The following is a 27989-nucleotide window of genomic DNA, read 5'->3' on the forward strand; positions in this document are numbered from 1 at the left end:
CTTACACAAGACTTGAAACCACGGCCAGTTCTACAGTTCTCATGTTGGCCTCTCACAGCAGACAGCAGGTTTGCATGGGGGCTCCTGGATTTCCCCTTCAAAACATGGAGAAGCAGGACCGCAGCCCCTGAAGGGGGACCGGGGGAGGGGCCGAGGCAGGTGCACGTGATGGTGGGGCGCGGAGGTGGGAAGCTCAGCGCCGACCTTCCTGCTGGGCCGCTGGATCTCCTGGATGCCGTGAGTACACCTGCCATGCCAGCACCTTTCTCCTGGAGACGGGATTGTCTTTGCTGGTATTCCAGAATGGGGAGGAGGTGTGATTCGGGATGGTACTTTCTGAAAGGCTTGATTATGTAGGGATCTTTCCTAACATTATATAGAAATTGACTAGCTCAAGGTTAGAGTATTTTCTGTCTCCTTTACATTTGTTTTCCTTTAAAAAGCCATTTGTAGCTCAGTTCGGGCAGCTCAATTGGTGTTAGGGCATCATCCCGATTGGATCCCCAGTCAGGGCACATACAAGAATCAGCCAACGAAAGCATAAATAAATGGAACAATAAGGAAATCTCTCTCTCTCTCTCTCTCTCTCTCTCTCTCTCTCTCTCTCTCTCGTCAATGAATACAAAAATTAAAAAAAATAAAAATAAATAAAAAGTAATTTGTTAGGCTCTAATTGCTCAGTCCTAGGAGTGAAAGTGCAAAACACCTTGTCAGGCAATTAAACTGTCTGTTCTCCGATTGTCCCCTTGCTTGATGAATTGGATGAGCAAACTAGCTTGCAGTTCCCTTCCTTTAGGCTGAATGTACAGCTAGATTTTTAATTTTTAAATTTTTATTTTTTAATAAATCTTTATTGTTGAAAGTATTACTTATATCCTAGATTTTTTTTAAATAAAGCATTCTCTAGTAGCTTGTTTTTTTAGTGGGGCGGATGGAGCTGTCTTTATATCAACTTACAAGGAAACATTTCCTACAGTTAAAAGTTGCTAAAAGGCATCCTCCCCATTTTGAGTGGCCACTAGTGTGGCACTTGATGGTTTATGTCTCTTATACTCTGAGGTCAATGGTGGGAGTGCAAATACGTTGCATCACAGGGTGCGATTTTTTTAGTGTCAGCACTCCAGTGAGCTTTGTTCATGGAGCAGAGCAATTGCTCAGTATATCAATTTCTTTAAAATCATCCCAGCAGCAACATAGTTGCTGAAACGCTGAATGCCTTTGGACTCTGAAATCATGTGATTCTTCAAACTTGTCAGAATTTAAATCCGAAGTGCAATTCTCAGGAAAGATACTGAGCTATAAAGAGATTGGGTGGAAGCCATCTAAAATCGCCCAGGATGCGAAGTTTCTGGTTCTAATAGATCAGTGGCTCTCAACCTGTGGGTCGCGAACCCTTTGGGGGTCGAACAACCCTTTCACAGGGGTTGCCTAAGACCATCGGAAAATACATATATAATTACATATTGTTTTTGTGATTAATCACGATGCTTTAATTATGTTCAACTTGTAACAATGAAAATGCATCCTGCATATCAGATATTTACATGACGATTCATAACAGTAGCAAAATTACAGTTATGAGGTAGCAACGAAAATAATTTTATGGTTGGGGGTCACCACAACATGAGGAACTGTATTAAAGGGTCGCGGCATTAGGAAGGTGGAGAACCACTGTAATAGATCACTTACATCTTCCTTTCTGCCAAAGCTCTTTATGAACCAGCTCCTCTATGGCCAGGGAGGAGTGACTGCCTGCATTCTGTTATTGAGGCCAACAAATGTGCCAGCAACTTGCTTGGCCATCTGGCTATAGAATCAGAGTTCTAATTACACTAGTGGCATGGATGGGACATAGATGGGACATACAGTTATGAAATTAGGCTGCAGGGAACCAGGCACATACATCCCCCCCCCCCCCAGCCCCTGCCACACACACACCCAGATGTGGGTCACCTAACTCTCCAGTTAACCCTTTCAGAACTGGTCCTTCCCATCCATGGGACTGGCCAAGAAGTATGAGGTGAGCTGCTGCCTGGAAGTTTAGCAAACAATGGGGAATATGCCCTCCCTGTCACCTTGGGGTGAAGTTCCATGGGGAGAAGCACTTTGGGAAAGTGTCCACTTTGTTTACAGGAATTCCCATCTAGCTCCCCTCCGGGTGTTGTTTTGCATGAAGAGTTTTGAGAGATCAGACCTTGGGAGGTCCTGCTTCCTCCCTGACTGCAGTTATAGTTCCCAGGCTGTGCCCTTTTACATTTTTATTTTTTGAGAGTCCTGATGCCAGCTCTCACTCAGCGTGTTCAGACAGGTGGGGTGCCTCCGGCTGCGTGAGTCATCTCCTACAACTCCATCTGAAAGAAGCTCCAGGACCCACGCGGACTAAATGTATTTTTGAATTCCAACTCATTCAGAAACTCAGCTCTAAGTACAAGGAAGATGGGGCCAATAAGAGCTGCTTGCACTGCATGCTCGTGGCAGACGTCACTCATCAGGCCTGACGTTGTTGCTTGCTGTCCCTAGGTGGGACCTCACAATCCATTTTTAATATAAGGTCTAGACAAAAGGAGATCCATAGTAGGCTGGGAGCATTTCAACTTAAATTACCACATTCCAAAATTATTTAGAGTTGCAAATATGTGTGCCTGCCCCTCTGAGATAGAACAGTTGCCCTGTGATTTTAAAACAAACACTTTAGCCTTAGCTGGTTTGGCTCAGCGGGCAGAGCGCTGGACTGTGGACTGAAGGGTCCCGGGTTCGATTCCAGTCAAGGGCACATGCCCAAGTTGCGGGCTCAATTCCCAGTAAGGAGCGTGCAGGAGGCAGCCAATTGATGATTCTCTCTCATCACTGATGTTTCTATCTCCCTTTCCCTCTCCCTTCCTCTCTGAAATCAACAAAAATATATTTTTAAAAATAAAAATAAAACCAACACTTTAGAAGCTGCCATCACTCCCTGTGAGAGACATTCATTCATTCTTTCGCTTGTCCACAAATGTGTCTCTCATGTACCTTATGCTCTGCAAGGTGCTGAGGACAGAAAAACTGCCCACTGTATTCACGTCTTGACAAATGGTATCATGATTTATTTTTATGTTTTATTTTTTGCCTATTCTGCTAGATGCAGCCCAATTCCTCTTAGACTCTTGGGCTAAGGTAGTAAAGTCTTGCACTCTGTGAACCTCTTGTCATTACGGCTTAGGGTCACAGCAGTGGTGTGGGAGGCGGCCGTTACTGGGAATTCCCGGGGAGGAAGATCCTGAGACACATTTCTTCTGGGGCTATTGTATGTAGTTATATTTTCCTTTAAGTCTCTGAGGCCAGCGAACGCTATTTTCTCGCTGTTAGATCAGGGAGCCTGGCTTCCATTCAGTAGCTTAGAATGCTGTTTATTATCAAGTAAGAGACAGAAGTGGGTGGTCGTGGATAATCATGCCTTGATAAGGACACGAGAGAGAGACGGGTGGTGGAAGCAGGGAGGAGGAATTCGGGACATTCTTTTCATAGGTCCCGAGAAGCTGTCAGCCCAGGTTGCTTGTTGCTTTTATGGCTGAAATGTCATCTTTCAGACACTTTGGGAACAGGATGTGGAGTTGCCTTTGTCGGGTGACTAGCCTAGAAGCCGGAGGGAACTTCTTTGTGAAGGTCAGATACCTCATTATATACGAAACTACCACAGGGAGTCTCAGGCAGGAGTTCTTTGGCATCTTGTTTTCTCTCCCTCATTTTTATTCTCTTTTCTGAATCTGTCTTCCCTTCCCTGGTAATCATTCCAAACTTCTGATTGCCAAGCCACTTCGTGCCTGCCTTCCCTCACCTCTCCACTCTGAGCATCACGTTTCAGAATAATTCTGACTCGTTTCACAGATTAAAGATGATCTGTCCATCTGTCCACAGCCTCCTTCTTTCAGGATTGACTAAAGCCCAGACTCTTACTCACTAGTGGGCAACTGTGGGTCCAGTGTGAGTAGCTTAGGAGCTCACAGGGAACTGGCATGTGGTAGGTTCCCTGTAAATGCAAGTGGAGTCTGAGCCTGGATAGGTTAATGTGTTATACTCCAAGATAACACTGTGTCCTCAAATAGCAGCCTTAAATTCCCCAAAGTACTTTTGATGATCAAGTAAATTTGGCAAAACCGGGGTCAGTCTTCTTGCTGGAATTGCTCTCAGAGTCTTTGCTATGCGTAGGTGTGGGTGAAGGAGCGGCAGTGACACACTGTTTCCCAAACTGATCTGACCTTGTAACCCCTCAGGCTTTTGTGAGACCAGTGCTCCAGAGAAACCCACTTCAGGACACAATATGTTGGCCAAATGCAATAGACACAAACTCTGTATTTTTTCCCTACTAAGAGTAAAGCAGGTAAACTTACTGAATTCATAGAATATTTAAGTCAGTGGGTACCAGTGTCCTCGTTAAGTTTTTCTTCCATTTTTTTTTTTAAATTTAAGTTTGGTGGGTGCTACAAATTGTTGGCAAACAACTGGTGGGTCCTGGGCATAAACATGCATATTATAGCACTGTCCTGTCAGGATTACTATTTACTGTTTTTATTTTCCCCCATTGGGTACAAGGTTCTGGATTGATTGGTTGATTGATGGATTGTTAATATCCCAAGTTTATTTTTATGAATGTACATATGGGGGTCCATAAAAATGTGAAACCTTAAGAGCTTGATTTAAATAGCCAGTGATAGTTCGCCAAGCAGTATTAAGCCCAAGGAATTTGTGGAAATAGGGGTTTCACAAAGACGCAGAGTTTTTGCTAAATCAGTGATGGTGAACCTTTTGAGCTTGGAGTGTCTGCATTTGAAAAACCCTAACTAAACTCTGGTGCCATGTCACATATAGACATTTTTTGATATTTGCAACCATAGTAAAACAAAGATTTATATTTTTGATATTTATTTTATATATTTAAATGCCATTTAACAAAGAAAATCAACCAAAAAAATGGGTTCGCCATCACTGTGCTAAATTGAACACACTGTAGAACCAGAGGTTAATAGATGTCATAAAGGTCATCTGAGCTAAAGTACATGGAGAAATCTGGATTCTCCATGTAGGAAAGGACATCACAGTGACTCCAGCCACTCTTCAGCAGGAACAAACAAACAAGCAGGAGAGTTTGCCTCAGTGAGGTTCACATCTGAACGCTTCTTCTGATGGCATTGCCCATGTTTTGCTGATATTCTTCTGGACAATCCACACTCCTCTTGTCACAGTTAATTGAATATATTTAGATTCTGTGTCCTTGTTCTTTTCTTTCCCTCATTATTTCAAGAGATAATGTTCTACATGCAGGCACTGTCCTAGGTATTGGAGAGGTACCTTATTTGTATCTGCAGATAGTTTTCAGTTGGGACTTAGGCAAAAGTCAAAGTTCACTTGAACTGCTAATTCTTTATCAGCGATAAATCTAAGAACATGTGTGCTTCCTCCATTCTGTTCTATAAAATATCCACCTCTGATTTTGGATTATGCTGGCTTCTTTTTAATTTTTAAAATGTTTCCATCCTCAGAGTCCTACGCTCTGCTTGCTGTCTGCTCTGCAGAGCACTCTGGCTTTTGGCCTCAGTCATTATTCAATTCTGATGGGAGGGCTCCCATTCAACTCTATCTGGTAGGAAAAGAAATAACCCAATAGGGCCTAACTTGAAAACATCTACCCATCTGGCCCATGCTTGCCAATTAAACTGGGCAAAAATAAGAATGTTATAATGCCTCTTGGGTAACATCATAAACATTTTCCACCCCTCCCACACACATTTATAATAACCGAAGGAAATTTACCATGTAATTATCATACCAAATGGTATGTGGGTTACCTACAGTAGACTATAGCAACATGAATGAGCAAGTAGCAAGTTCATTAACTGAAATCCCCAAATAGCCAAATGTGCTCAGTTCAAAGTTTGTGTTTCTTATGGTCATGCTTATGATTTATTTTGCATATACCTGTTATATTTCTGCTAGTATACGTTGCCGCAACCTTTTGCAGTGGGAGTTCAGGATCTGAAGGAGGGGTCGATGCACAAATGAAAATACTATACAAGAAATATGAATTTAGAAGGCATGGGGGGCCAGGTGGAGACTTCTTTCTTGGAGAGGCACACTGGAACCTGGCCTTATCTGCTTTTTATTCAGTGTTAGATACACATCTTGCTCTCAGTAAAGCATGAGAAACAGGTAGCAGACAGACCGTCTCTCAGGTCAATAAAGATCAGTAAAGATCAGTAAGGTCCAGTAAACATTTACTTTGAGGCTATTAGGTCAGGAAATTGCTTCCAGCCACCGCTATCTCAACACAGCCCTGCTAAGTCCAAGGTCCATCGGCCTTCTGCATTCTTTGGTGCACTCTTATGATAGTACTGAGAAAGCGGTGGCTTCCCGCATACGTTTTTAGTTTATGTGAACATATAAAATGTATTATTATTTCCTAATGTTCTACAAAGAGTATAATGATCTACATAAAATGCCATGACCATTGGCCCCTTTACTTGAATTCTTTCAGGATTGGCACACCTGGAGGCCCTAGCACTGCTTGAGGAAACATTTTTGGACTCCCAAATTCACACAACATCCCATCACATCTTAAGCCAAATGCCTGACTTCTTTTTTTTAAAATATATTTTATTGATTTTTTACAGAGAGGAAGGGAGAGGGATAGAGAGTTAGAAACATCGATGAGAGAGAAGCATCAATCAGCTGCCTCTTGCACACCCGCTACTGGGAATGTGCCTGCAACCAAGGTACATGCCCTTGACCGGAATCGAACATGGGACCCTTCAGTCTCCAGGCCGATGCTCTATCCAGTGAGCCAAACCGGCTAGGGCAAATGCCTGACTTCTTTCTAGCAAGATTAGCTTATGCAAAGTTCTTATGCTGAAAACTTAGAGTAAAAGTGGCCCTCCTCTGCAGCCTTAGATAGAAAGCACTATTGCTTATAAATGCCTGCTGTTGGCTCCCCTTCCTCCATTTAACTGCATTTCAAACCATCATCTCCAGATAGAAGAGAACTGCACTTATCTTCAGCATCAGTCCTTTTATGTGGTCCTGAATGTAGGTATCTTTTCTCCCTGAGACATGTACCCAGGCAAGGAAATTTCAACATCTTTGTAAAGAATAGCAAAGAGAAAGGATCAAAATGACCACTTTAATGGGAAAAGTGAACTATTTTCAACTGGATAATGAAATAAATCTATTTTTTCAGTTACATATGGATACCCATATATACATATACACATATTTGTCTGTATACACTGAGTCACAATATAAGATCTGTTTCTTATTGTGTCATATTAAAAATTTGTGCAACCTACAGGTATACAGGTGAAACACATGGATACATTTAAGCCAACCTATACTGGTTCTTCAGGTACTTCTTTTTGTGATCATCAGTTAAAAATTCATCTAAATAATATTTACATTGCAAATTGCTTAGTGTGCTCATCCACCAATGAGTACTATATAAATGAGAACTTCTTTCCACCTACACTATAAGATCAAGAATTCTGCACATATATCCCAACACCCATATAGATCTATTACCACACTTTGCCGGTCATTCTGCCATGTTCACTTTCCTCTGCCCAGACTGGATCTACAAGACATTGGTATAAATCAAAATACTTTCCCCTGTTCAATGGTTAGAAACTCAAAGATGATTTTAAACTCAAAGACAATTTGGAAACTTCCCTATAAGTGACAGTGTCTCATCATCTCACTTGAAGGCTCACTAGAGTCATGAAAACCCATCTCAGTTTTGACTCCACCCAGGAAAAGTTTGACTGCAGATCAGTGATTTCATCTGCTGCCTGGCCACAGATGGCCTAGAGAGATCAAAGTAAGTTCATCTCCATTTGACCATAAAGGGACTTTTCTTTCCTGAAGGCTAGGTGTCTGCCAAACCTTGTTCACTAGGTACAATATATAGATAATCTCTCTTCCCACCATCGGTTTGACTTTTCTTTGTTCCCCACTGGACACCCTTTAAAAATAAAGAGATTAACAATTCTTCTCCACCCAAACCACCTGGTTGAACTCTTGGCTCCACCATTTTTCATCTGACTGACTTTGGCTCATAGTTGCTCAAGTCATTGTGCCTTAGTTTCTCCATTGATAACATGAAACCAGTAATAATATCTTGTACCGCATGATTACATGAGTTTATTGCAGTGAAAGTGCTTAGAACAGTGATTAGCAAATAAAAGTTCTTGAACATTTTATTATTAAAGAAAGTTGTGGATTAAATAAGAAATGCTGCTTTGGTGAACATATATTTTTCCTGGCACTTCCATCATTCTTGCTACTGTTTGTAGACAAGTCAATAGTTAACAGACAGTCTGCTTTTTTCTGAGGTAGGTTGTTTGGTATAAATATCTCAAGTACCCAATGGAGTCACTCACTGGTTGTTTTTTCTGTGAAGTATTGTGCTAGTTATCACTTTCAGCCGGCTGCACCTTCTTTCTCTATTGCAGGTGAAGATCCCAATGTGTGAAAATGAAGTCCCAGTCAACCATGATCTGCTGTTTAATGTTATTTCTGACCACAGAATGTTCTCAGTATAGAGCCAAGATCCACATAAAAGTAAGTAAGAATGTTCTCATTATAGGTCCAAAAGCCCCTTGAGAAAACTGGCAGTTCGTCTAGATGGCTAGTTTTATGACAAACAACATGTCATGTTAAAGACATTTTCAAATGGCTGCCATTTTACTCTTGCCAATAGTAGTTTTCCAGAGACAGGAAGAAAGAAAATTTGAGAGGTGGCTGGGACTTGCAACAGTATAGTTGCAAGGTGTAGCAGGGTACAACAACATAGTAGAAAAATCACTTTGAAACCACAGAGAATATAGAGAGGCAGCAATTGAAAGGAGAAAGTACAGTCATGAGCTTCTTAATGATGGGGATATGTTCTGAGAAATGCATCATTAGGTGATTTAGGTCATTGTGTGAGCACCATACAGTGCACTTACACAAACCTACATGGTATAGTGTATTACACACCTAGGCTACATGGTGTATCACAGTCGTACACATGGTCTGTCATTGACCAAAGCATCATTAGGTAGGACATGACTGCACTATCCTGGCAGTTAGGTAGTTGACAGATTGAGATTCAGACCTTAACTTTGTTTGATTCTTGTTAGTTACACAAGTTGCTTCACTTTTCTGAGTTTTAATTTACTTATCTATAACATGAAGGGTATGTTTTTTTTTCTTTTAGATAAACTTGATAGTTCTTTATAGCTATAAAAGATTTTGTGATTCCATTAGTACAACCAAATGCTGACTTCTAGTATCAGTTCATTTCTCTTTTTCTCAGTATATGCTGGAGTACATAAGCTGCATTTCACAGTTACAGTTAAGATAGGCAGAGAACAGCTTAGTGCTGGAATTGTCCTCTGCGTGGTCTCTCTGAACACTTAGACTTTCCAGAAGATGGACGCACCCCACTAACCTGACCGTCAGAGCCCAGGTGACCAGCGACAAGGTTCTAGTCCTTCTTGGAGGGCAGCGTGTTCTCTGTCCATGCTCACATCCATGTTTCCTTCAGCAAGTTCCTGCGGTATCAGCACATGAACCCGCTGCATTTTTCTTCCTAGTCCTGAACACATTTTCTCTTCACATCCACATGGAGCCTCTAAGTTGAGATGAGAGAGGAGAATTCCACAGTAAAGAGGACCTTTGGGAATTTGTATTTTACAGGATGGAGATAAACGTCAACATCCTGAAGAGAAACCCAAGACTGGAAAGATACAAGGTATGTGGCTACAGAAGAGTCTTCTTCCATTTGAAGACATGGCATGTCCCAGACCACAAGTGCTCCAATAAAATATAAAAATCTCCAGGACTCCAATGACATGAATGATGGCTATCAGATCTTTTGTTATAGTCCCACAATTCCCAGGTTTTGTTCATTCTTCTTTTTTTAAAGTCTATTTCCTCTATATTGTTCAGATTAGGTAATATCTATTTTTTAATTCACCGGTTCTTTCCTCTGTCCTCTTCCCTCCTGTTCTTTTTTATTTTATTTATTTTTTATTGTCTAAAGTTTTACATATGTCTTCTTTTTCCCCAATTGACCCCTCCCCAGCCATTCCCACCCCGGGCAAGCCCCCACTTTCCCAGTGTCTATGCCCATTGGTTATGCTAATATACATTCATACAAGTCCTTTGGTTGCTCTCTAACCCCAACCCCCTACCCTGCCATTTGTCTCTGGATCCATTCTTGTTCATCAAATTATGTTGATCATTATATCCCACATATGAGTGAGATCATGTGATACTTATCTTTCTCCAACTGGCATATTTCGCTTAACATAATGCTTTCCAGTTCCATCCATGCTCTGCTGTTGCAAATGGTAAAAGTGTCATTGGAGTCCTGGAAGCAGTGAGCACTAGCCACACATACTTGATGAAATTTTCAAGAAACATCTCAGGAATGGACAACAGTGGTGAGGGAGGAAAGGGTGCAAAGCTGGGGTGGAAGAATATGGAACATGCTTCAATATCACTGTAGCTTACAGCCTAGTTTATAAGGACATGTTGACCGTCCCCTGAAAACTAGATGCAAATTGAGTGAGAATGATCAGGAGTTGGTGGTGGTGCTGGAAGTGCTTCCTGAACAATAGAGACAAGAGCCTGGAAAATATGGCCTTCCCCATTAGTGTGACCCAGTAGTACCATAGAGCCTGGGAAATGTGGTTGATGTTTACTTTTCTAGATTTTCCAAAGTGGCTACATAAATAATAGATGCTCATAAACATGATGGACAAATAAGTAAACAAATGATCTCATCTATACAAATAGAATATATATATATATATATATATATATATATATATATATATATATATAAAAGTTCTCAATGTTTACCAATAGTGATAGATTTTCTTACAATTATACCATTATCCATGGCATAGTCAATGAAGAAAGTTGGCAAATATTCACAGATTCTAGAATAGTAGATAAGTGTTCATTTAAAAACCCACAAGGAAAATCCATTTGAAATAACAAGCTAACAAGAGGCAGAAGAGGGGAAAGGGCATTATTCATTCATGTCTTCATCCAAAGATATTTTTGTATTGCTTCAATGTATGTAATGCTTTGGTGCTGAGAGGTGTGTTGAAGTGATGTCAGATAGATATTGTATTGGTGAAACTGGTCACTCTTGAGAAGAGAAAGACAAACTACGTAAGTAGTTATTAGTCATAAAATAGTGAAATCTTGTGATTCTCACCCAAATAATAGGAATAAACTGGATTCTGCACATTCATGACAAATATTTTTGATGGCAGATAAATCTCTACTTAGATATGGAATTGAAAAAGGAAAGAGGAGAAAATTGGAAATACTTTATTGAGCATTTATAGCCGAAGTGCTGCACAAGATGCTGTCTCTCATTTAGTGTTTGTAACAACACCATGGTATCATCTCCAAATTACATTAACTGAGAGGCACTCAGTTTAAATAACTGCCAAATTGATACACTGGGTAAACCCACTTGTTTCCTTTCTCTGTGAATGGAGTCATCCACAGAGCTATCCAAGACATAAATGTGGGTGTATTCTTATCTCACAGCCAAATCACCACGTCATGTTGATGTCAACACCTTAATAGCTCTCAGCCTCATTTACTTCTCTCCATTTCCCTGCCACTCTCCTAGGAATACTTCAACAGCTTCATTCCTGGGCTCTCTGCCTCAAGTCAATTCACTCTACCCATGGGCCAAAATAAGCCTGCCACCAGGTTTTGTAAATAAAGTTTTATTGGAACCCAGCCATGCCCATTCACTTACATATTACCTTTGACTGCTTTCATGCTACAAAGGCAGAGTTGAGTAGTTGTCACAGAAACTGTATAGCCCACAGTGTTGAAACTATTTACTCTGTGATGAGTATAATCATATTTGGCAAATAAAAACATAGGATTCCTGGTTAAATTTAAATTTCAGAAAAACAATGAATAAGAATGCATGGACCATATATACCCTAAAACATTATTCATTGTTTATCTGATCATCTTCAGTCGGTCCTCATTATTTGTGGATTGTGTATTTGCAAATTCTCCTACTCTTTTGAAAGGTATTTGTAATCTCAAAATCAACACTCACAGTTCTTTCTCCATCATTCACAGAACAGCAAAAAAATTGAGTTGGCTGGGTGCATGTTCCCAGCTGAGGTTGAACAAGTGGTGCTCTGCCTTCTTGTTCCAGCTGTCTTACCACACACAGTGTTCTTTGGGTGGCCTATGTAGTGCCAGGTATTTTGCTTTTTTGTTGGCAATCTTGCTGTTTAATATGGCCCCCAAGTATAGGGTGAAGTGCTGTCTAGTGTTCCTAACCGAGCTGTGATGTACCTTCTGGAGAAAACACCTGTGTTCGATAACCTTTGTTTATATGCTATCATGAGTTATAGCACTATTGTCCATGAGTTCAATGTCAATAAATCAACTATTGATTATATAAGGTGACTTTAAATAAAAACACACATAAAACAAACATAGATTGATACTGATCTGTTGAACATTTTGTGAGCAGAAGCTCCTAGAAACCTTCTATTCCCCTAGGAACAATGGCTCAGTATTTACTAATTCAGTGTTTATGGCAGCGACTTCATAGGAAATAACTACTGCAAATAATGAGAATCGACTGTATCTGAATAAAATTAACATTCATGTGAGCAACCTGTGTTTTATTTGACATTTATATGATCCTTTACAGAAAAGTGTGCAGATTCCTGCTCTATGCTACTGTTAATTTTTTTCAAAAACAAATTTAACCTTGCTTTCTGGTAATGCCCATGTTAGCACAGCATTCAAGGTCCTTCAGGACTTAACCACTGCTTCTCTCCCCCTCCTCATCTCTGGCCCTCTCCTCTCAGATGCTCTGAGCTAGCCTTTCTGAAAGACCTGTTATTTCTCCTTTCCACCCACTGCCTAGAGACATCAGCTTCACAACCTGCCTGGCAGGTCTGTCTTGTTGCTGAGGACCCAGGTCAATATCACCTCCTTTGGAAGCAACATAAAATCCCCAGTATGAGCCCTAACCGGTTTGGCTCAGTGGATAGAGCGTCAGCCTGCAGACTCAGGGGTCCCGGGTTTGATTCCGGTCAGGGGCATGTACCTTGGTTGCGGGCACATCCCCAGTAGGGAATGTGCAGGAGACAGCTGATCAATGTCTCTCTCTCTCATCGATGTTTCTAACTCTCTATCCCTCTCCCTTCCTCTCTGTAAAAAATCAATAAAATATATTTTTAAAAATCCCCAGTATGATTTTGATGCCCCCATCGAAGTGTGGGACTGCTAATTAGATCTCTCTTTTCTTTTTCAGAGAAATGTCATGGTCCTTGCATCACTTCATCCAACTGCAGCCAGCCCTGTGCTCTGCCCTTTCGTGGAGAAATAGGATTTACATGTAATCAAAACAAGTGGCAAAAATCAACTGAAACATGTACAAGCCTTTCTGTGGAAATGCTCTTCCAGGTGATGCATTTGGATATTATTGGCAACAGGAGCCAATCCCTCAGGAGGTGGTAGAGGCATTTTTAACATGTTCTATTGAGCATAAGTCTCAGGTTTGGACTTAGGAAAATCTATAGAACAGGTTAAATTTGTCTCTTCCTCTTCCTTACCCAAACTCAAGTTCTCTCCTCACTCCCCACTCTCTCTCCCTTTCAGAATCCTTTCTTAAAAACAGATCTGAAACTCATTTATGTAATAGTAAATGCTTGGAGGATAACGTTTTAGCTCTATTTTTAAAATATTTTTATTGATTTCAGAGAGGAAAGGAAAGGGAGAGAGGGATAGAAACATCAATGAGGAAAGAGAATCATTGATTGGCTGTCTCCTGCATGACCCTCCCCCTCAGGTTGTGACCTGGCCTGGAATCAAAACCTGACCTCCTAGTTTATAGGTCGATACTCAACCACTGAGCCATGCTAGTCCAGGTAAAGTTTTAGATCTAAAGGTGGATTTGCTTGTCTCTGGGCTACCTAATTAATCAACTAAATGTGTCTAGAAATAAATTCATTTTCAATTTTTTTCTAATACTTTCAATCACTTGGCCAAAAGAAAGGAGAAATGAGTGACCCAAAGGGAATAGCAATGCAGTGAAAACAAAAAAAAAAATCTGAGTTAGAATGAAAATATCCTGTTTTATGTTCTTTCACTTAAGCACCATGTACCCCTACCTTCTCTCTAATCCCAGAGAAGCACATGGATCTCTGCCTTTCGTAAAACTTCAACAGTGACTCTGTAAGGGCCATGGAGGGTCTGTCACTTAGCATAGGTAGGGTCCTTGCAATCCTAGTGGCATTCCAAAGGGAATTAAATGAAGTATATTATTGCTTTGGCTTATCCAAAGTCACATTCTGGGAGACTCTGGGAAAACATATAAGAAAATAAGCAAATAATTTATTCTAATGAGTGAACTCAGCTTTTTGAAATTGCAATTCCACTGTGTTCCGTGTTTGACTGGCCAATCTCCAACACTATCCTCAAAATTCCTCTTAATGTGGCACCTCTTAAAACATAATAATTACTGGACCAATGTTTTCTAGAACTTCTCCACATCTCTGGAGAAAACTCCGTCCTGAGTTAAAGTCTCGGTCCTCAAAAGCAAATTCCAATAGGAAAAGAGATCTCTGCGGGGACTTTGATGCAATCCCCTGCCGGTGTGAGACCCCACCTTAACCTCTCTGTAACCCTCAGCATCTGAACCACATTTTAGGACCCCTTGCTTCTCGTCTATTTTCTTCATGTTGATCCTTTGTGCCTTTATCTCATTTAGTCTGAGGCGTGTTAGGTTATTCATTTTTACTAAAACATCATTTTTTTTAAAAAAAAACACAACAACACAGGACTTAAACACTGCATCACGCCTTTCGGTGGCAGCGCCTTCCATACCTCTGCACATTCTTGACTTTCGTGCTCCAGAGCCCAGGGAGAGCGTGGCGCAGGTAATCCGCAGGAACTGCCCGCGGGACTACGCCTGCATCATCGACGTGGTGAAATCCGCAGAAGCCACGTCTGGAAATATCGCCTTTATTGTGGAGTTGCTAAAAAACATCTCTACAGACTTGTCTGATAATGTTACCAAAGAGAAAATGAAGGTGGGTATTCTTTGTTAGAAACCGACCATTATCTCCCCCCAAAGCTTGCCCTTTAATAACAGTTTCAAAATATATTTTGCAGGGGAAAAACTATAACCACCACAGCAAATATAACAATAACAGAAATTTCACTTCCGTGTTTCACATTGATTCATTCGGGTTTATGGACGTTGTCAAAACGTTAGAACATTTTTTACATATGTTTGTGGTATAGGATTAATATCTGCAGAAAAAAATATTACATAGTGATGGCAGTGGGCAAGATCGTGTCTACTCTAGCGTTTCCAACGTTTCAAATTATTTCTGGAGAACATAATTGTTCTGAGAAATGTTAACGGAGCTTCCATTTCTAACAGGGAGATGCAGCAGGTGTAAGGTCTCTGAATTCAAGTTAAGCAGGTTTCCTTCTTTAGACCTTTTAATGTGTGAATGAACTTTGGCACCCTTTATAAGAGTGAGGGAGATAGGAATATGGTATTTCTCAAACTTAAATTATTATAGAATCTATCCCCAATCTCCTGCATTAAACAATCATTACTATCATATGAGAAACGGGTTATACAGACTGCAGTTTGGGAAATGCTGCCCTGGGCACATAAAAAAGCAGATAAACTTTATCTGTGATACATTTTATTTTTAGCATTCATTTACTTGTCTTCCCTGCAGGCTTATCAGCATGAGATTCAATAAACAGGAAATTTCACGAGAAATATGCCAAATAAGATCAGAAATTCCAGATTTTAGAAACCGACTTTGTAAAATACTGTGTGAGTCCTTGGTATCATATCCACTTTTCTCCATTGCAGAGCTACAGCGAAGTGGCCAACCACATCCTTGACACAGCAGCCATTTCAAACTGGGCTTTCATTCCTGACAGGAACGCCAGCTCAGATTTGCTGCAATCGGTGAATTCCTTTGCCCGGCAACTCCACCTCCGCAATGCATCTGAGAACATTGTGGACGAGCCCTTCATTCAGACGAAAGGGTTTCACATCAGCCACAACACCGCGGAGGAAAGTTTCAGGTTCTCCGGGAACACGAACAATACAGCAGAGGGGATCTTAGGAATGGTAGAAATTCCCCAGCACGAGCTGTGGAAGCTGCCAGCAAATGCCTCCCAAGCCATCACCATAGCGTTTCCCACCTTGGGGGCCGTTCTGAAAGAAGACCACTTGCCAAATGCGAGTCTTCCCAGGCCCGTGAATGGTCTGGTTCTTTCGGTGATTTTACCAGACCGATTACAGCAAATCTTCCTCACGTTTGAGAAGATCAATAAATCCCGGAGTGCGAGGGCTCAGTGTGTTGGCTGGCATTCCAGGAAAAGGAGATGGGATGAGAAGGCGTGTGAGAAAACATTGGATATCAAGAACAGAGTGAGGTGCCGGTGTAACTACACCAATGCAGTGATGTCTTTTTCCATTCTAATGTCCCCCATATCTATAGATGACAAAATCCTGGACTACATCACCTGCATTGGCCTCAGTGTCTCCATCCTTAGCTTGGTTCTTTGCCTGCTCATTGAAGCTACGGTGTGGTCCCGGGTTGTTGTGACAGAGATATCATACATGCGCCACGTGTGCATCGTGAACATAGCCGTGTCGCTCCTGACTGCTAATGTGTGGTTCATCATATCCTCCAACTTTAGCAAAAAGGCCCAGGACCACAACTGGTGTATTGCAATGACATTTTTTAGCCACTTTTTCTACCTCTCCCTGTTTTTCTGGATGCTCTTCAAAGCACTGCTCATCATCTATGGAATATTGGTCGTTTTTCATAGGATGATGAAGTCCCGCATGATGGCCATTGGCTTTGGCATTGGCTATGGGTTCCCACTGATCATCGCGGGCACCACAGTTGCTATCACCATGCCAGAGAAAGGCTACATGAGACATGATGCCTGTTGGCTTAACTGGGACAATACCAAAGCCCTTTTAGCATTCGCCATCCCTGCCTTGGTCATTGTGGCTGTGAATCTTCTTGTGGTTTTGGTTGTTGCGGTCAACACTCAGAGGCCCTTTATTGGCAGTTCCAAGTGTCAAGATGTGGCCATAATTAGGAGGATCAGTAAAAACGTTGCCATCCTCACCCCACTGCTGGGACTGACCTGGGGTTTTGGAGTAGCCACTCTCATCAAAGGCAATTCCTTGACATTCCACATAATCTTTGCCCTGCTCAATGCTTTCCAGGTAAGTTCCAAGAGGGAGGCTTACTTTATTAATTAATGTTATCAATTAATAGTTCACTTATAAAATATTATTTTGTAATTTGTTATTCCAACAAAAATAGCTATGCTTTAAAAATATGGAACACAAAATATTTCTTCCATTTCCCTTCATATCTTAGAGCAGCGGTTCTAACCTGTGGGTCACAACCTCTTTGGCAGTCAAACGACCCTTTCACAGGGGTTGCCTAAGACCATCCTGCATATCAGATAATTACATTACGATTCATAACAGTAGTAACATTACAGTTATGAAGTAGCAACAAAAATAATTTCATGGTTGGGTCACAACATGAAGAACTGTATTTAAAGGGCCAGAAGGTTGAGCCAAACCGGTTTGGCTCAGTGGATAGAGCGTCAGCCTGTGGACTCAAGGGTCCCGGGTTCGATTCTGGTCAGGGGCATGTACCTTGGTTGCGGGCATGTCCACACTGGGGGGCATGCAGGAGGCAGCTGATCGATCTCTCTCATCGATGTTTCTGACTTTCTATCCCTCTCCCTTCTTCTCTGTAAAAAATCAATAAAATATATTTATAAATAAATAAAAATAAAGGGCCAGAAGGTTGAGAACCACTGTGAGACATTTAGTTGTGGCATCTCTCACCCTGTTGATTATCAAGTTGCATTGAACCGATCAAGCTGGTTGGATGAAAATTTACTTCCTTCTCTCCTCACTGATCCACCTGGCTCCCTCCTAAAGTTTCCGTGGCAGAAGAAGTTGACCTGCACTTATGGAGGACTAGTAGGTCAGGGATGTGTGTGAGGCTACACTCACGTGTCATGCCTCCAAACAAGCACAATTTTTATCCTTTCTCAAGTATTTTGAGAACTCGGTGAAATGAATCATTTTCCATGATTGTGCCATTCTCTTTGAGTGTTAACCAGTCAGGGGTTCCCATGCCTCTATCCCCTGTGATGTAATTGTTGTAGTTTGCCACTCATAGAATGAAATCCTGCCACATGTGACCTGATCCCAGGAAAGTCACTTCTCTCAACGTTCCACCTGTAAGATAAAAAGATGGATCTAATATGATCTCTACTGTCTTTTATTCCTTAACGTACTTGATTGGCACGATGATCCCTCTAAGAGCTGCTTTAATTCATCTTGGCTGCTAAGCTTACACATGTGGGAAACTGTCATTAGCTAGGCTGCTTTCCATACCTATGGGTAACAGAAAATCTGGCAAGTTTATATTCTTAATTATGTTTTTAATCAGGAGTTGGCAAACTATGGCCTGTTGCCTGTTGTAAATAGTATTATTGGAACACAGCCACACTCAATCATTTACATTTCGCCCATGGCTTTTTTGGAGCTACAATGGCAAAGCTGAGGTAGTGGTAACAGAGACTGTATACCTTCAAGGCCTAACATATTTATTATCTGTTTGTTTTAAGCAAAACGAAAAGAAAAATTGACTAGTATTTAAGTAATAACTGCATAATAAAGCAGCAAAGTGTTCCTATTAACATGTCATCGCTACTATATTTAGAAATTTGGTATTTAAAATATAAAGCAAGCTTTAAAGACATGCCAACTCAGATGAATTATATATCTTACTCATAAGTCTTTAATAACTATAGAGACTATTTATTTCACTCGTTCCCTTGCATTACTTTAAAGAAAAACCTTTGACTTAAGTGTTGTTTTGTTGTTGTGTTGTTTGTTTGCTTGTTTTTTGAAATCAAAATTTCTTACACTCACATTATATCTCCCCAAGTCTGGAGGAGAGAGGATTTCCACCAGTTACTCTGGTGACTAATGACCTCATCTATTTTTACTTTGCAACTTAATTAAACCTCAGAATGTTCTGTGGTTTGGTTCAGATCATTTATTTGTCTCCTTTCTTGATAGAAAGAAAAATACTAAGACACACACTTGTGACTCACATTATACAATTTCAGTCTTCTGATCAGTATTTCTTCACCATGAAAAACCCAGATTCCCTCCACTCTCATGGCGAGATCCAGATTTTTCTTGGACATTAACTCCCAACATTTAAAAAGATTGGCTTCCAATGATTGTGACTTTATAGGTGACCAAGTGTTTAAACTTGAGGAGACTCTGACCTTATTGGTTTCTGTAGTTTTTCTTTTATCCAGAAACTTCTTCCACCAGCCCAAAGAATTTGGTGTGAAAATAGTCTAGAATACAAGTTTCATCTCCTCAAGATACCTTCTGTTATTGTGACTTTGAATTGCAAGATCCCATGTCATGTCTCACTGTCATCATGAGTAAGAACAGCTCACTTAATATTTGAAAAGAAAGTAAACAGATTTAATAAGGTTGAAAACTCTATCCTACATCTATAGCCATTTAATAAATGTCAATCATCATCATGCACAGACATGAAGGTGATCCTCTTTCTTTGAGGTGCACTCAAGAAAATACACATCAATGCATTTTTCTCTGAATCAGTGGTAAGTGAAGTTTTGAGTGTCTGATAAGAGTCCTAGAAGGTATCTAAAAGAGTGGTAGTAACATAACAGCTGATGTGTTGCCAGCAAAACTATCCCTCATACTTCTGTTGAATTTTGCCACAGGGGTTCTTCATCTTGCTGTTTGGAACCATTATGGATCACAAGGTAACTTGAATTTGTTTCACTCATTGTAAATGATTTTCATGTGGCTGAGGGAAGCAGGAGGAAGAAGCAGGTTTGATTAGAGAGCATGGTTCAGGGGAGTTGAGTTAGGGGTTGGGGTTCAGGGCATCAGCTGTGAGCGGGAAAGGAAAGAACTCTATTCTCTCATTCCCAGCACATCATCAAGTCAACAGGAGGCTCTATGTGAGTACAGTTGATGAAAACAATTAAAACCATACTTAAAATTTAAATCTTAATAGTAAATCTCATTACACCACACCTTACCAATTATCTAAGCATTATTATTTGCCAACCACTGTGCTAAGCCATCTGATGCTGCTTCTGCCAGTGTGACTGGTCTCCCAGTTGCAGGACATGAACTAGGCATTGGGGATATTGTCATTTCTTCACTGTCATTGCTTCTTCAGATAAGAGATGCTTTGAGGATGAAGATGTCGTCACTGAAGGGGCCAACAAGAGTAGCAGAGGTAAGCCTCTCCCTTTTGGTCTCAATACTGGAGGATCTGTGTCCTCCGGCAGAGAAAAATATTATAGGTCAGTATTCATGATTTTTCAGCAAAGAAAATCATTAGGCCTACCTTCATTCATTCATTTCTTCACTCAACAAATATTGCAGTACCCTGCTAAAGCTTAAGTGAAGCAGAATATACTCAAGACAATTTTCCACACTGGATGTATGTCAACCTGACATTTGGACCACTAAGTTGGGAAAACATGGACCCAGTATCATAAATTTATAAAATGCTAGTGGGTGGAAATGAGAAATAAGTCAGCTTACTCATTTCATAGGTAAGGAAACCAAGGCTCAGAGTACTTGAAACTTGCTTAAGGCCACCCAGCAAACCATGGAAATTAACATTCTGCTTGCTCAGGACTCTTTTAGTAAACCATACTCCCTTGGATTGATGTGTCTGTGTTCTTATAGATCTTGGAGATGACTTTTGTCCAAGCTATCTGTCTTTTAAGATACCAACTACAATTGCTACCATTGCTATATTAATTAGAAAGAAGTCATTCATTCAACTAACAGTTTCTCAACAAGAACTGCTTCCTTAAAAACAAACAAATAAACAAGTTTCTGAACATATTAGGAACCAGCATTAACGGTTAGCTAGTATTGAGTATAACTTTTAACATAGTTCACCAATTCTATGATAGACATTCTCTTCACCTTTTAACATTTCTGAAATTGGAATGTATATTATAATTAGTGGCATGTTACAGTTTAATTGGCAATTTCTTTTTTTTTCTTGGTGGAACATAAAAATAATGATGTAGCTTCCAAAGTTAGATTCAGTGAAAAATGGTAACCTATTACTGTGTCATGTAGGTCCTTCTCTGCGTGTCTTCATTTTTACATGTTTATGTCTCGGCAGGCACACATATACATATACATATACATATACATATACATATACATATACATATACATATACATATACATGTGTGCATTTGTGTCAATGCAATTACTCATTGATATCACTGTTATTATTGTTCCTATTCAGAATGCATCATTAAGCCCAACCAATGGATCTAAATTAATGAATCGTTGAAGATGAGATGTGAGTATTAAAAACTCAAGGAGAAACTTCACCTGCAAGTTGTGACAGACCACTCAGTGCCTCTTGTGAGCACGCTCTTCCCTACTCAGTGATGCTGGAGTGAGGTGGGAAGAGAATAGATGGACGTACCCTTCAGAGAACAGAAACATCTTGATCGACCAGCACATAAATGAGAATATGTACATCTTCTTTAAAACCTACAGAACCAAGTCAAAGCACACTTGTTTCTGTCCTCAATGAGAGGATGCTGCCATCACACCTGCACTGATACAGGATACACGCTTGCTGTCCACAGTGTGCACACACCTAATTCCATCTTGGCAGTGAGTGGTGACCCTTACAATAGACCAATTGTCCGGAAGGAAGACTTTGTTGATTAAAATCACAAAGCAGCAAGCCTGTCTCTTCATAATGAAGTTAGGGCCAGAACCATTCCTAAGGGGGCGTGGGTGGAGTTGCAGCAAACTAGCTGTCTACTCACAGCCAACCTATGAGACATTTCTACACAGGGGAAAACAAACATTAGGCATCCATGAAGGAAGAACAAGTCACAAAATGGCAGGCTAAAGCCTGAGCAGTAATACGGGAATGTGGGCATTGGTAAGGTTTTGTCTTGGAGAGTTTATGGCGTTTCTTCATGGATGTTGATGGATCTCAGGTTTTGTTTTTAAGAACCACCTGGCAACAGGCACATCCTCTTTTTTAAAAAATATATATTTTATTGACTTTTTTACAGAGAGGAATGGAGAGGGATAGAGAGCTAGAAACATCGATGAGAGAGAAACATCAATCAGCTGCCTCCTGCACAACCCCCACTGGGGATGTGCCTGCAACCAAGCCACATGCCCCTGACCAGAATCGAACCCGGGACCCTTCAGTCCGCAGACCGATGCTCCATCAACTGAGCCAAACCGGTCAGGGCACATCCTCTTTTACATTCCTTTCTGTTCTGAGTCATGGCCCATATATTCAGCAATGGGGCAAGGCAAAGGCAAATCTTAGGGAACTAAAGAACCCTAAAGGGACTTCCTCTGTTACAGCTTCTAAAAACCTGATGTGCTGGTGTCCAGAGAGAGGGAGGGAGAGTAAGAAGGACTTTGTTACACACATTGACTGGCATATGTGGGTGCCGGGAAACCAGAGGGAAACACTGGCATATTATTCTTAATTAAGCATCTTTACATTTGGGTTTTTATCTGAGCACTTTAAAAGGAAGGAGGGAGGATTTAGTAGAACTTCACAAAGTTTAACTCTCCCCACCTCTGCCCATTTCCTAGCCTCTAGGGTTTCTCTATGGTGGAATATTATTATCACATTTATTGATTAGCCATTCACTGAGAGTTAGTTCAGAGGATCTTTTAAAGTTGACCTTTCCATTAAGGTCCCAGTTTGAGCTGTTAGGGAGTTCATTAGACTGTCTCAGCTGGAGGCCCTTCCTACTGGGCAGCATATATCCAGCCATTCTAGAGAAGAGGAGCATGGTTGCAGTCTTACACCCAGCTAACGGTGGTAGTAAAAGTTGGGGGGGGAAAAAAAAACAAAACAGTAGAAGCCAAGATCAGGAACTACACTACTTAGTAGAACTGGGGATGTGCACAAGACTTAGACCCATATTAGGAGGAAGTGTAGGAAAGAGGTAGGAATGCACTAACAATTCTCCCCAAAGAAATCCACATAATTTTTCAACATCTATTTTTGAACCTATGAGGTGGGGGATGAATTAAAGATTCCATTCTTTCGCATATCCTCCTCTCATGGCCCAGGGCCTAATGAATTGTAATTGGGACTATGCTTTCATATCTGGGTGCATGTGATATCAGTAGGGTTCAGGAACAACACTGGCACCGTGGCAAACCATGCTGGGGCCCAACAAGCATTAGAGGCCAGGGACAGCAAATTCATACTAAGTGATCCTTCCAGGTCCAGAATGGAGAGCTGGCAGCATGAGGGAGGTCTTTCAGCAGAAATGAGAGACTGGGGCTTATCCACGTGTTTAGAGTGGAGTTACAGCTCAGTGACATGGGGTGTATGGTAAGCTCAAGGCAGAGTCGCAGTCCAGGACAAGGCTAAACCACAGGGAAAAGGTCATATTTCAGTCCTTAATTCAGAATAAAAAAATAAAAGATCAGTGGGGTTCTCAGAAGGTGAGTAGAATTCCAGTGGCAAGAAATGGGGAGGGAGGTCAGAAGTGAACTTGCAGAGAATTGAGCCCCCTGAACATGAATGGAAGCTCTTCAGATCCCAGTGACCTCAGGTTAGATTGCTCTTAGAAGCATGGTTGGGGCAGGAGGTCCCAGGGTCAGGGATGGACTGCAGAGGCATGAAAACCAGGGTTCGCTTCAGGTGTAGATTCTAATTGGGGGGGCCCCATCCTGGGAGGTGACTGGATGGCATTTTTATGATGAGGCGACAGCTACTTGGAACCCTCTGCCATTTATATAAAGGGTAGTTCTTTAATGTGACCTGAACACAGCCAGTTTCACCCAGTGTGATTTAAGGGTCGAGGTTCTGTTCCTCTAAAATCTCTTCCACATATTTGCTTATGCCTGAAATTCACCTAAAAGATTACAGAACTCTTCATTCCACTGTGAGAAATGAGACATTGGACAAATAATCTGGAGAGAAGCAATGCTGTTTTCTATGTAAAGTTGTAAGTTCAGAGCTGCAGAGTTATTTCAGAGACCAAGCTTAGGTGATAGAGAAGGGCGAGTAGGCACTGAGCACTGAGTTTAAGGTTGCGGGAGAAGCATGGAGAATGCATAAGGCACAAACCAGTAAAGCTGGAGGCTAGCCTGTCTCCTGTGTGAGCTCAGGGGAATTGCAGAATACCCTTGTGACTCATCCACTCCTCTGTAAAATAAGTCTAGTGATAGTGCACCCATAGCCCAGGATGGTTTCTGGAGTCAGTGAGTTAATACGTTAAAAACTGCTAGAGTCGTGCCTGGTTCAAATTAAGTGATCAATAAACACCAGCCATATTCTGTCTGTTAACTAGAGCTTCCACCGTTTTGCCTAGGCTTTCCCATTTCTCACGGATGCTCCCTGCCCTGGACTGAGAGTTGAGTTTCAGGAGAAGGGCTGGCATGAGAAGAGACAGGTCGGCTTCCTTGGGAGACTTCTCTTCTTGCCTGGAGCAACACCTAAAATCTCAGCGTGTTAATGTTTGCTGAGGAAACATTGCGGCTAACATTTGGTGACTGGTCTTTAAGGAAGCTATCTACTGACCAACCTTTTGACCTACCTTTGACCTGAAAGAGTCTGGCTTTTTGGTCAACCTTGGCAAGATTAAGACTCAATATGCAAGCTGTTTTATAAACTCTGGAAAAGCCTGGGACTATCGAGGCCCTGCAGGACTTGATCAACTTTTGTTCCTGAGGCCTACTCTCTGCCTCCCTGGGCTCAGCCATCCACCACTCTGAATAGATTCTGTGCATGTTGAGGGACTGGGTTAGATCTGGTTTCAGGGATAGGGTTGAGGGGGGAGTGGAAGGTGAGGTGGCAAGAGAAAAATTGAATCTACTTTGGAGAGAATGAAATCATGCAGCTTTCTTAAAGATAGGGAACAGAAGAAAAATAAGAGGACTTTTTAACTTGTTTATTATTGTAGTCTATTTTAGACCTTGAGTAAAATTAATTCAGCTCTTAGAACATTAGTTTTCTCATTTGTGAAACAAGAAAAATATTATTTTAGGTATTATTATTATTGTGTTTGTGTGTGTGTCTGTTTAAACCACTGTACATAAAAGAGTCTGGTTATTATTTTAGAAATAAAAATGGAAAGATTTACCTTTCACAAGATGCTCATGTGTGAGTTCATTCAAGGTGGATATCCCCTTTGGTACCACAACATTCTTGGGTATCAACCCTGTTATCAATCCGCCTGAACTCATTGACCAGACCACAGGAGGTCCAGGAATGCAGTCCTACTGTGTACTGCTAAAGTGAGAACCTGGAAATACTTGGCAAACAGCACTACTGTTTTTCAAAGGTGCTCAGTGAAATTTCTATCACTTTTTTGATATTAAACAGCACGCCATTCAGTGGGGCTGAAAATGGCCGTGTGGGTGTTGGTAGAGCACTTTGATCAAACAGAAGTCCCAAAACCATTTAGTCACCCCTTTTCACAAAACACACACAAAACAAGTATGTACCTCTTTGCAGGGCTACTTTCAAAACTGTTAGTACTGATAGTTGATAAACAAGACAGGGATTGGTTTCAAATAGTAATTATTCAAGTGACAAAATTTTCCAGTCAATTAAAAATTATGCCACTTCTCATAAAATTAAAATAAATTGTTCATAGTAAGAGAAATCAATCTAATTTCCAGATTTATAAAGTTTCCCAAGCATTAATTTATTGACCCACATTCTCTTCCTGACTATAAAACAATTTTTATTTCTTTCAGTCCAAAGATCTAGCAATTCCAAAGCATCATGCAATTCCAAGCCAAATCATTGTCTTTAGTTCAGTAGATCTATTTGGTGCTATAATAAGGTTAAATTAATTATTCCCTTAAATTGATTGCATTTAGTTCCCATTCTTTTTTCACATTTTACTAAGCTCCTCATCTTTTCAGCGCATATTAAGGAGAATATGGTGCTACATTTAATCACTTCTGCAATATCAGGACATATACATTTCCAAAAATTACCATGTGTTGCAAAATTGGCAAAAACAACAACATAGAATTTATGGGATCAATTGGATTAGAGATATTACATGCCAGGCATGAGCCTTAAGCAGAAATATCTTAGCCCTTAGGAACTCAGCTTAAAGATAAATTTTCTTGTAGGAATCTTTCCTCTTGGTAATTCTCATATTGGATACAACTCAGTGACTCAGTGGTTGTACTCCCACTGAGAAATCCATTTTTCACCTGCATTATATGGCCAGGTGATATTTATCATCTCTTTCCACCCTCCCACAACCAATTCATTCCATTAAGAGGCGTGGATGAAAGTTTGCATTACAAACAGAAGGGGTGGCTTTTATTTGGTGTTTGGTTTCCCAAACCAGCTCTCCAAGAGGTAACAATCTGCTCAGGGAGTGGAAAATTGGTTTCCAAAGAGATATGGGATCCTTGGGAAACAGTCAGTCAAGGGGTGGCACTACTAAATGAGGCAACAGAGAAAAAAAACTCATGCCCTGCCCCTTTCCCACAACTTCCTCTGGGAGGCTGTCTGGTAAGATTTAAGATCCTTCAGGGAAATCAGAGGGAGAAACAGTCATCTGTCAACCCAGGAGAGGGGCTTCGGAAGAGACACCTTGACACCTTGATCTCAGATTTCCAGCCTCCAAAGTAGTGAGAATAAACTTCTGTTGTTAAGCCACCAAGTCTGTGATGTTTTGTTATGGCAGCCATTACAAACTAATACCTATGCCCAGAGATTTTTTTTTTTTTTAAAAGATGACATTTTAAAAAAAATGTATTTATTGCCTAAAGTTTTACATATGTCTCCTTTTTCCCTGCTTGAACCCCGCCCCCCAGCCCCACAAGCCATTCCCACACTGGGCAAGCCCCCACTGCCCCAGTGTCTGTGTCCATTGGTTATGCTAGTACGCATGCATATAAGTCCTTTGGTTGCTCTCTAACCCCACCCCCCATGACATTTTTTTAAAGAACATTCTAAAATTCACAGCAAATCTGAGAAGGTACAGAGATTTCTCATAAACGCCCTGCCTCCACACATGCACAGCCTCCCCCATTAGCAACATCCCCACCAGAGTGGGACATTTGCTGCAATTGATGAACCTACATTGACACATCACGATCACCCAAAGTCCATAGTTTACATTAGGATTCACTCGGTGTTGTACATTCTACAGGTTTGGACAAATGTACAATGGCATGTATCATCATAGTATTGTACACAGTATGAAATAATAATATAACATTATACCAATAATAGGGTAAATCTAAACCAAATATTTATGGAAGCTGACTCTTTGCAGAGTATCAGAGCAGCTTGTAGAGTAGATACAGGCAAATAAGATGCGACATCATTCTACAAAGAGGTTGCTGAGAACATGGGTCACCCATTTCTATTCCCCAGTCAGCCTTCTTAAAGAAGCCATTTGTAGTGGCTGTTGTGATACACGGCTGTGACTCTCTTTTCAGGACCAGGACACGCACTCCTCCAGCTTCCAAGAATGTGCTCGCTGATGGCTCACAGTCAAATCCCTCCCAAAGAGTTGCCCTCCAAGGCCTGAAGGAAGCTGCCTCTCCCCAGGTCATGCCAGAGTCCTCATGCATCTAAAGACTGCATGGTGCTCTATGTAGGCCCAGCTCCCTTGTCCACATTTGGAACATTTTTGAAGGGCCACCTAAGCTCCTGAGCTTCCTGCGGGATCGACGGAGGCCTATGTTGCAAATGCATCACAGTTCAATCCTCCTCTACCCTCTCCAGTTTCTCTCTGTCCCTCACGGGTGTCCCCAGGAATATTCCCCAATAAACTTCTTGCAGGCAAACCTCCATCTCAGTCTGTTTTCTAGGGCA

At 41.1% G+C, this 27989-nt stretch overlaps 1 protein-coding gene across 12 annotated transcripts; it reads left to right on the forward strand.

Moving 5' to 3' along the window:
- On the forward strand, positions 1–27968 carry ADGRF4 (adhesion G protein-coupled receptor F4). Of its 12 annotated transcripts, none has more exons than XM_059701464.1 (11): positions 1–237; positions 8475–8583; positions 9703–9757; positions 13328–13479; positions 14856–15107; positions 15914–17293; positions 18029–18074; positions 19870–19911; positions 20337–20396; positions 21435–21491; positions 27611–27968. In XM_059701464.1, the coding sequence occupies exons 2-10, from the start codon at positions 8497–8499 to the stop codon at positions 21464–21466; spliced, it is 2106 nt and encodes a 701-aa protein (XP_059557447.1). In that variant the 5' UTR covers positions 1–237; positions 8475–8496; the 3' UTR covers positions 21467–21491; positions 27611–27968. The 12 variants fall into 12 exon arrangements, with proteins under 12 accessions (XP_059557447.1, XP_059557446.1, XP_059557450.1 ...); XM_059701463.1 differs by lacking the exon at positions 27611–27968 and adding an exon at positions 24487–25739; XM_059701467.1 differs by lacking the exon at positions 18029–18074.
- The last annotated feature ends 21 nt before the right edge of the window (positions 27969–27989 follow it).

The sequence above is a fragment of the Myotis daubentonii genome, chromosome 6 (genome assembly GCF_963259705.1).
Source record: "Myotis daubentonii chromosome 6, mMyoDau2.1, whole genome shotgun sequence".
Classification (NCBI taxonomy): Eukaryota; Metazoa; Chordata; class Mammalia; order Chiroptera; family Vespertilionidae; genus Myotis; species Myotis daubentonii.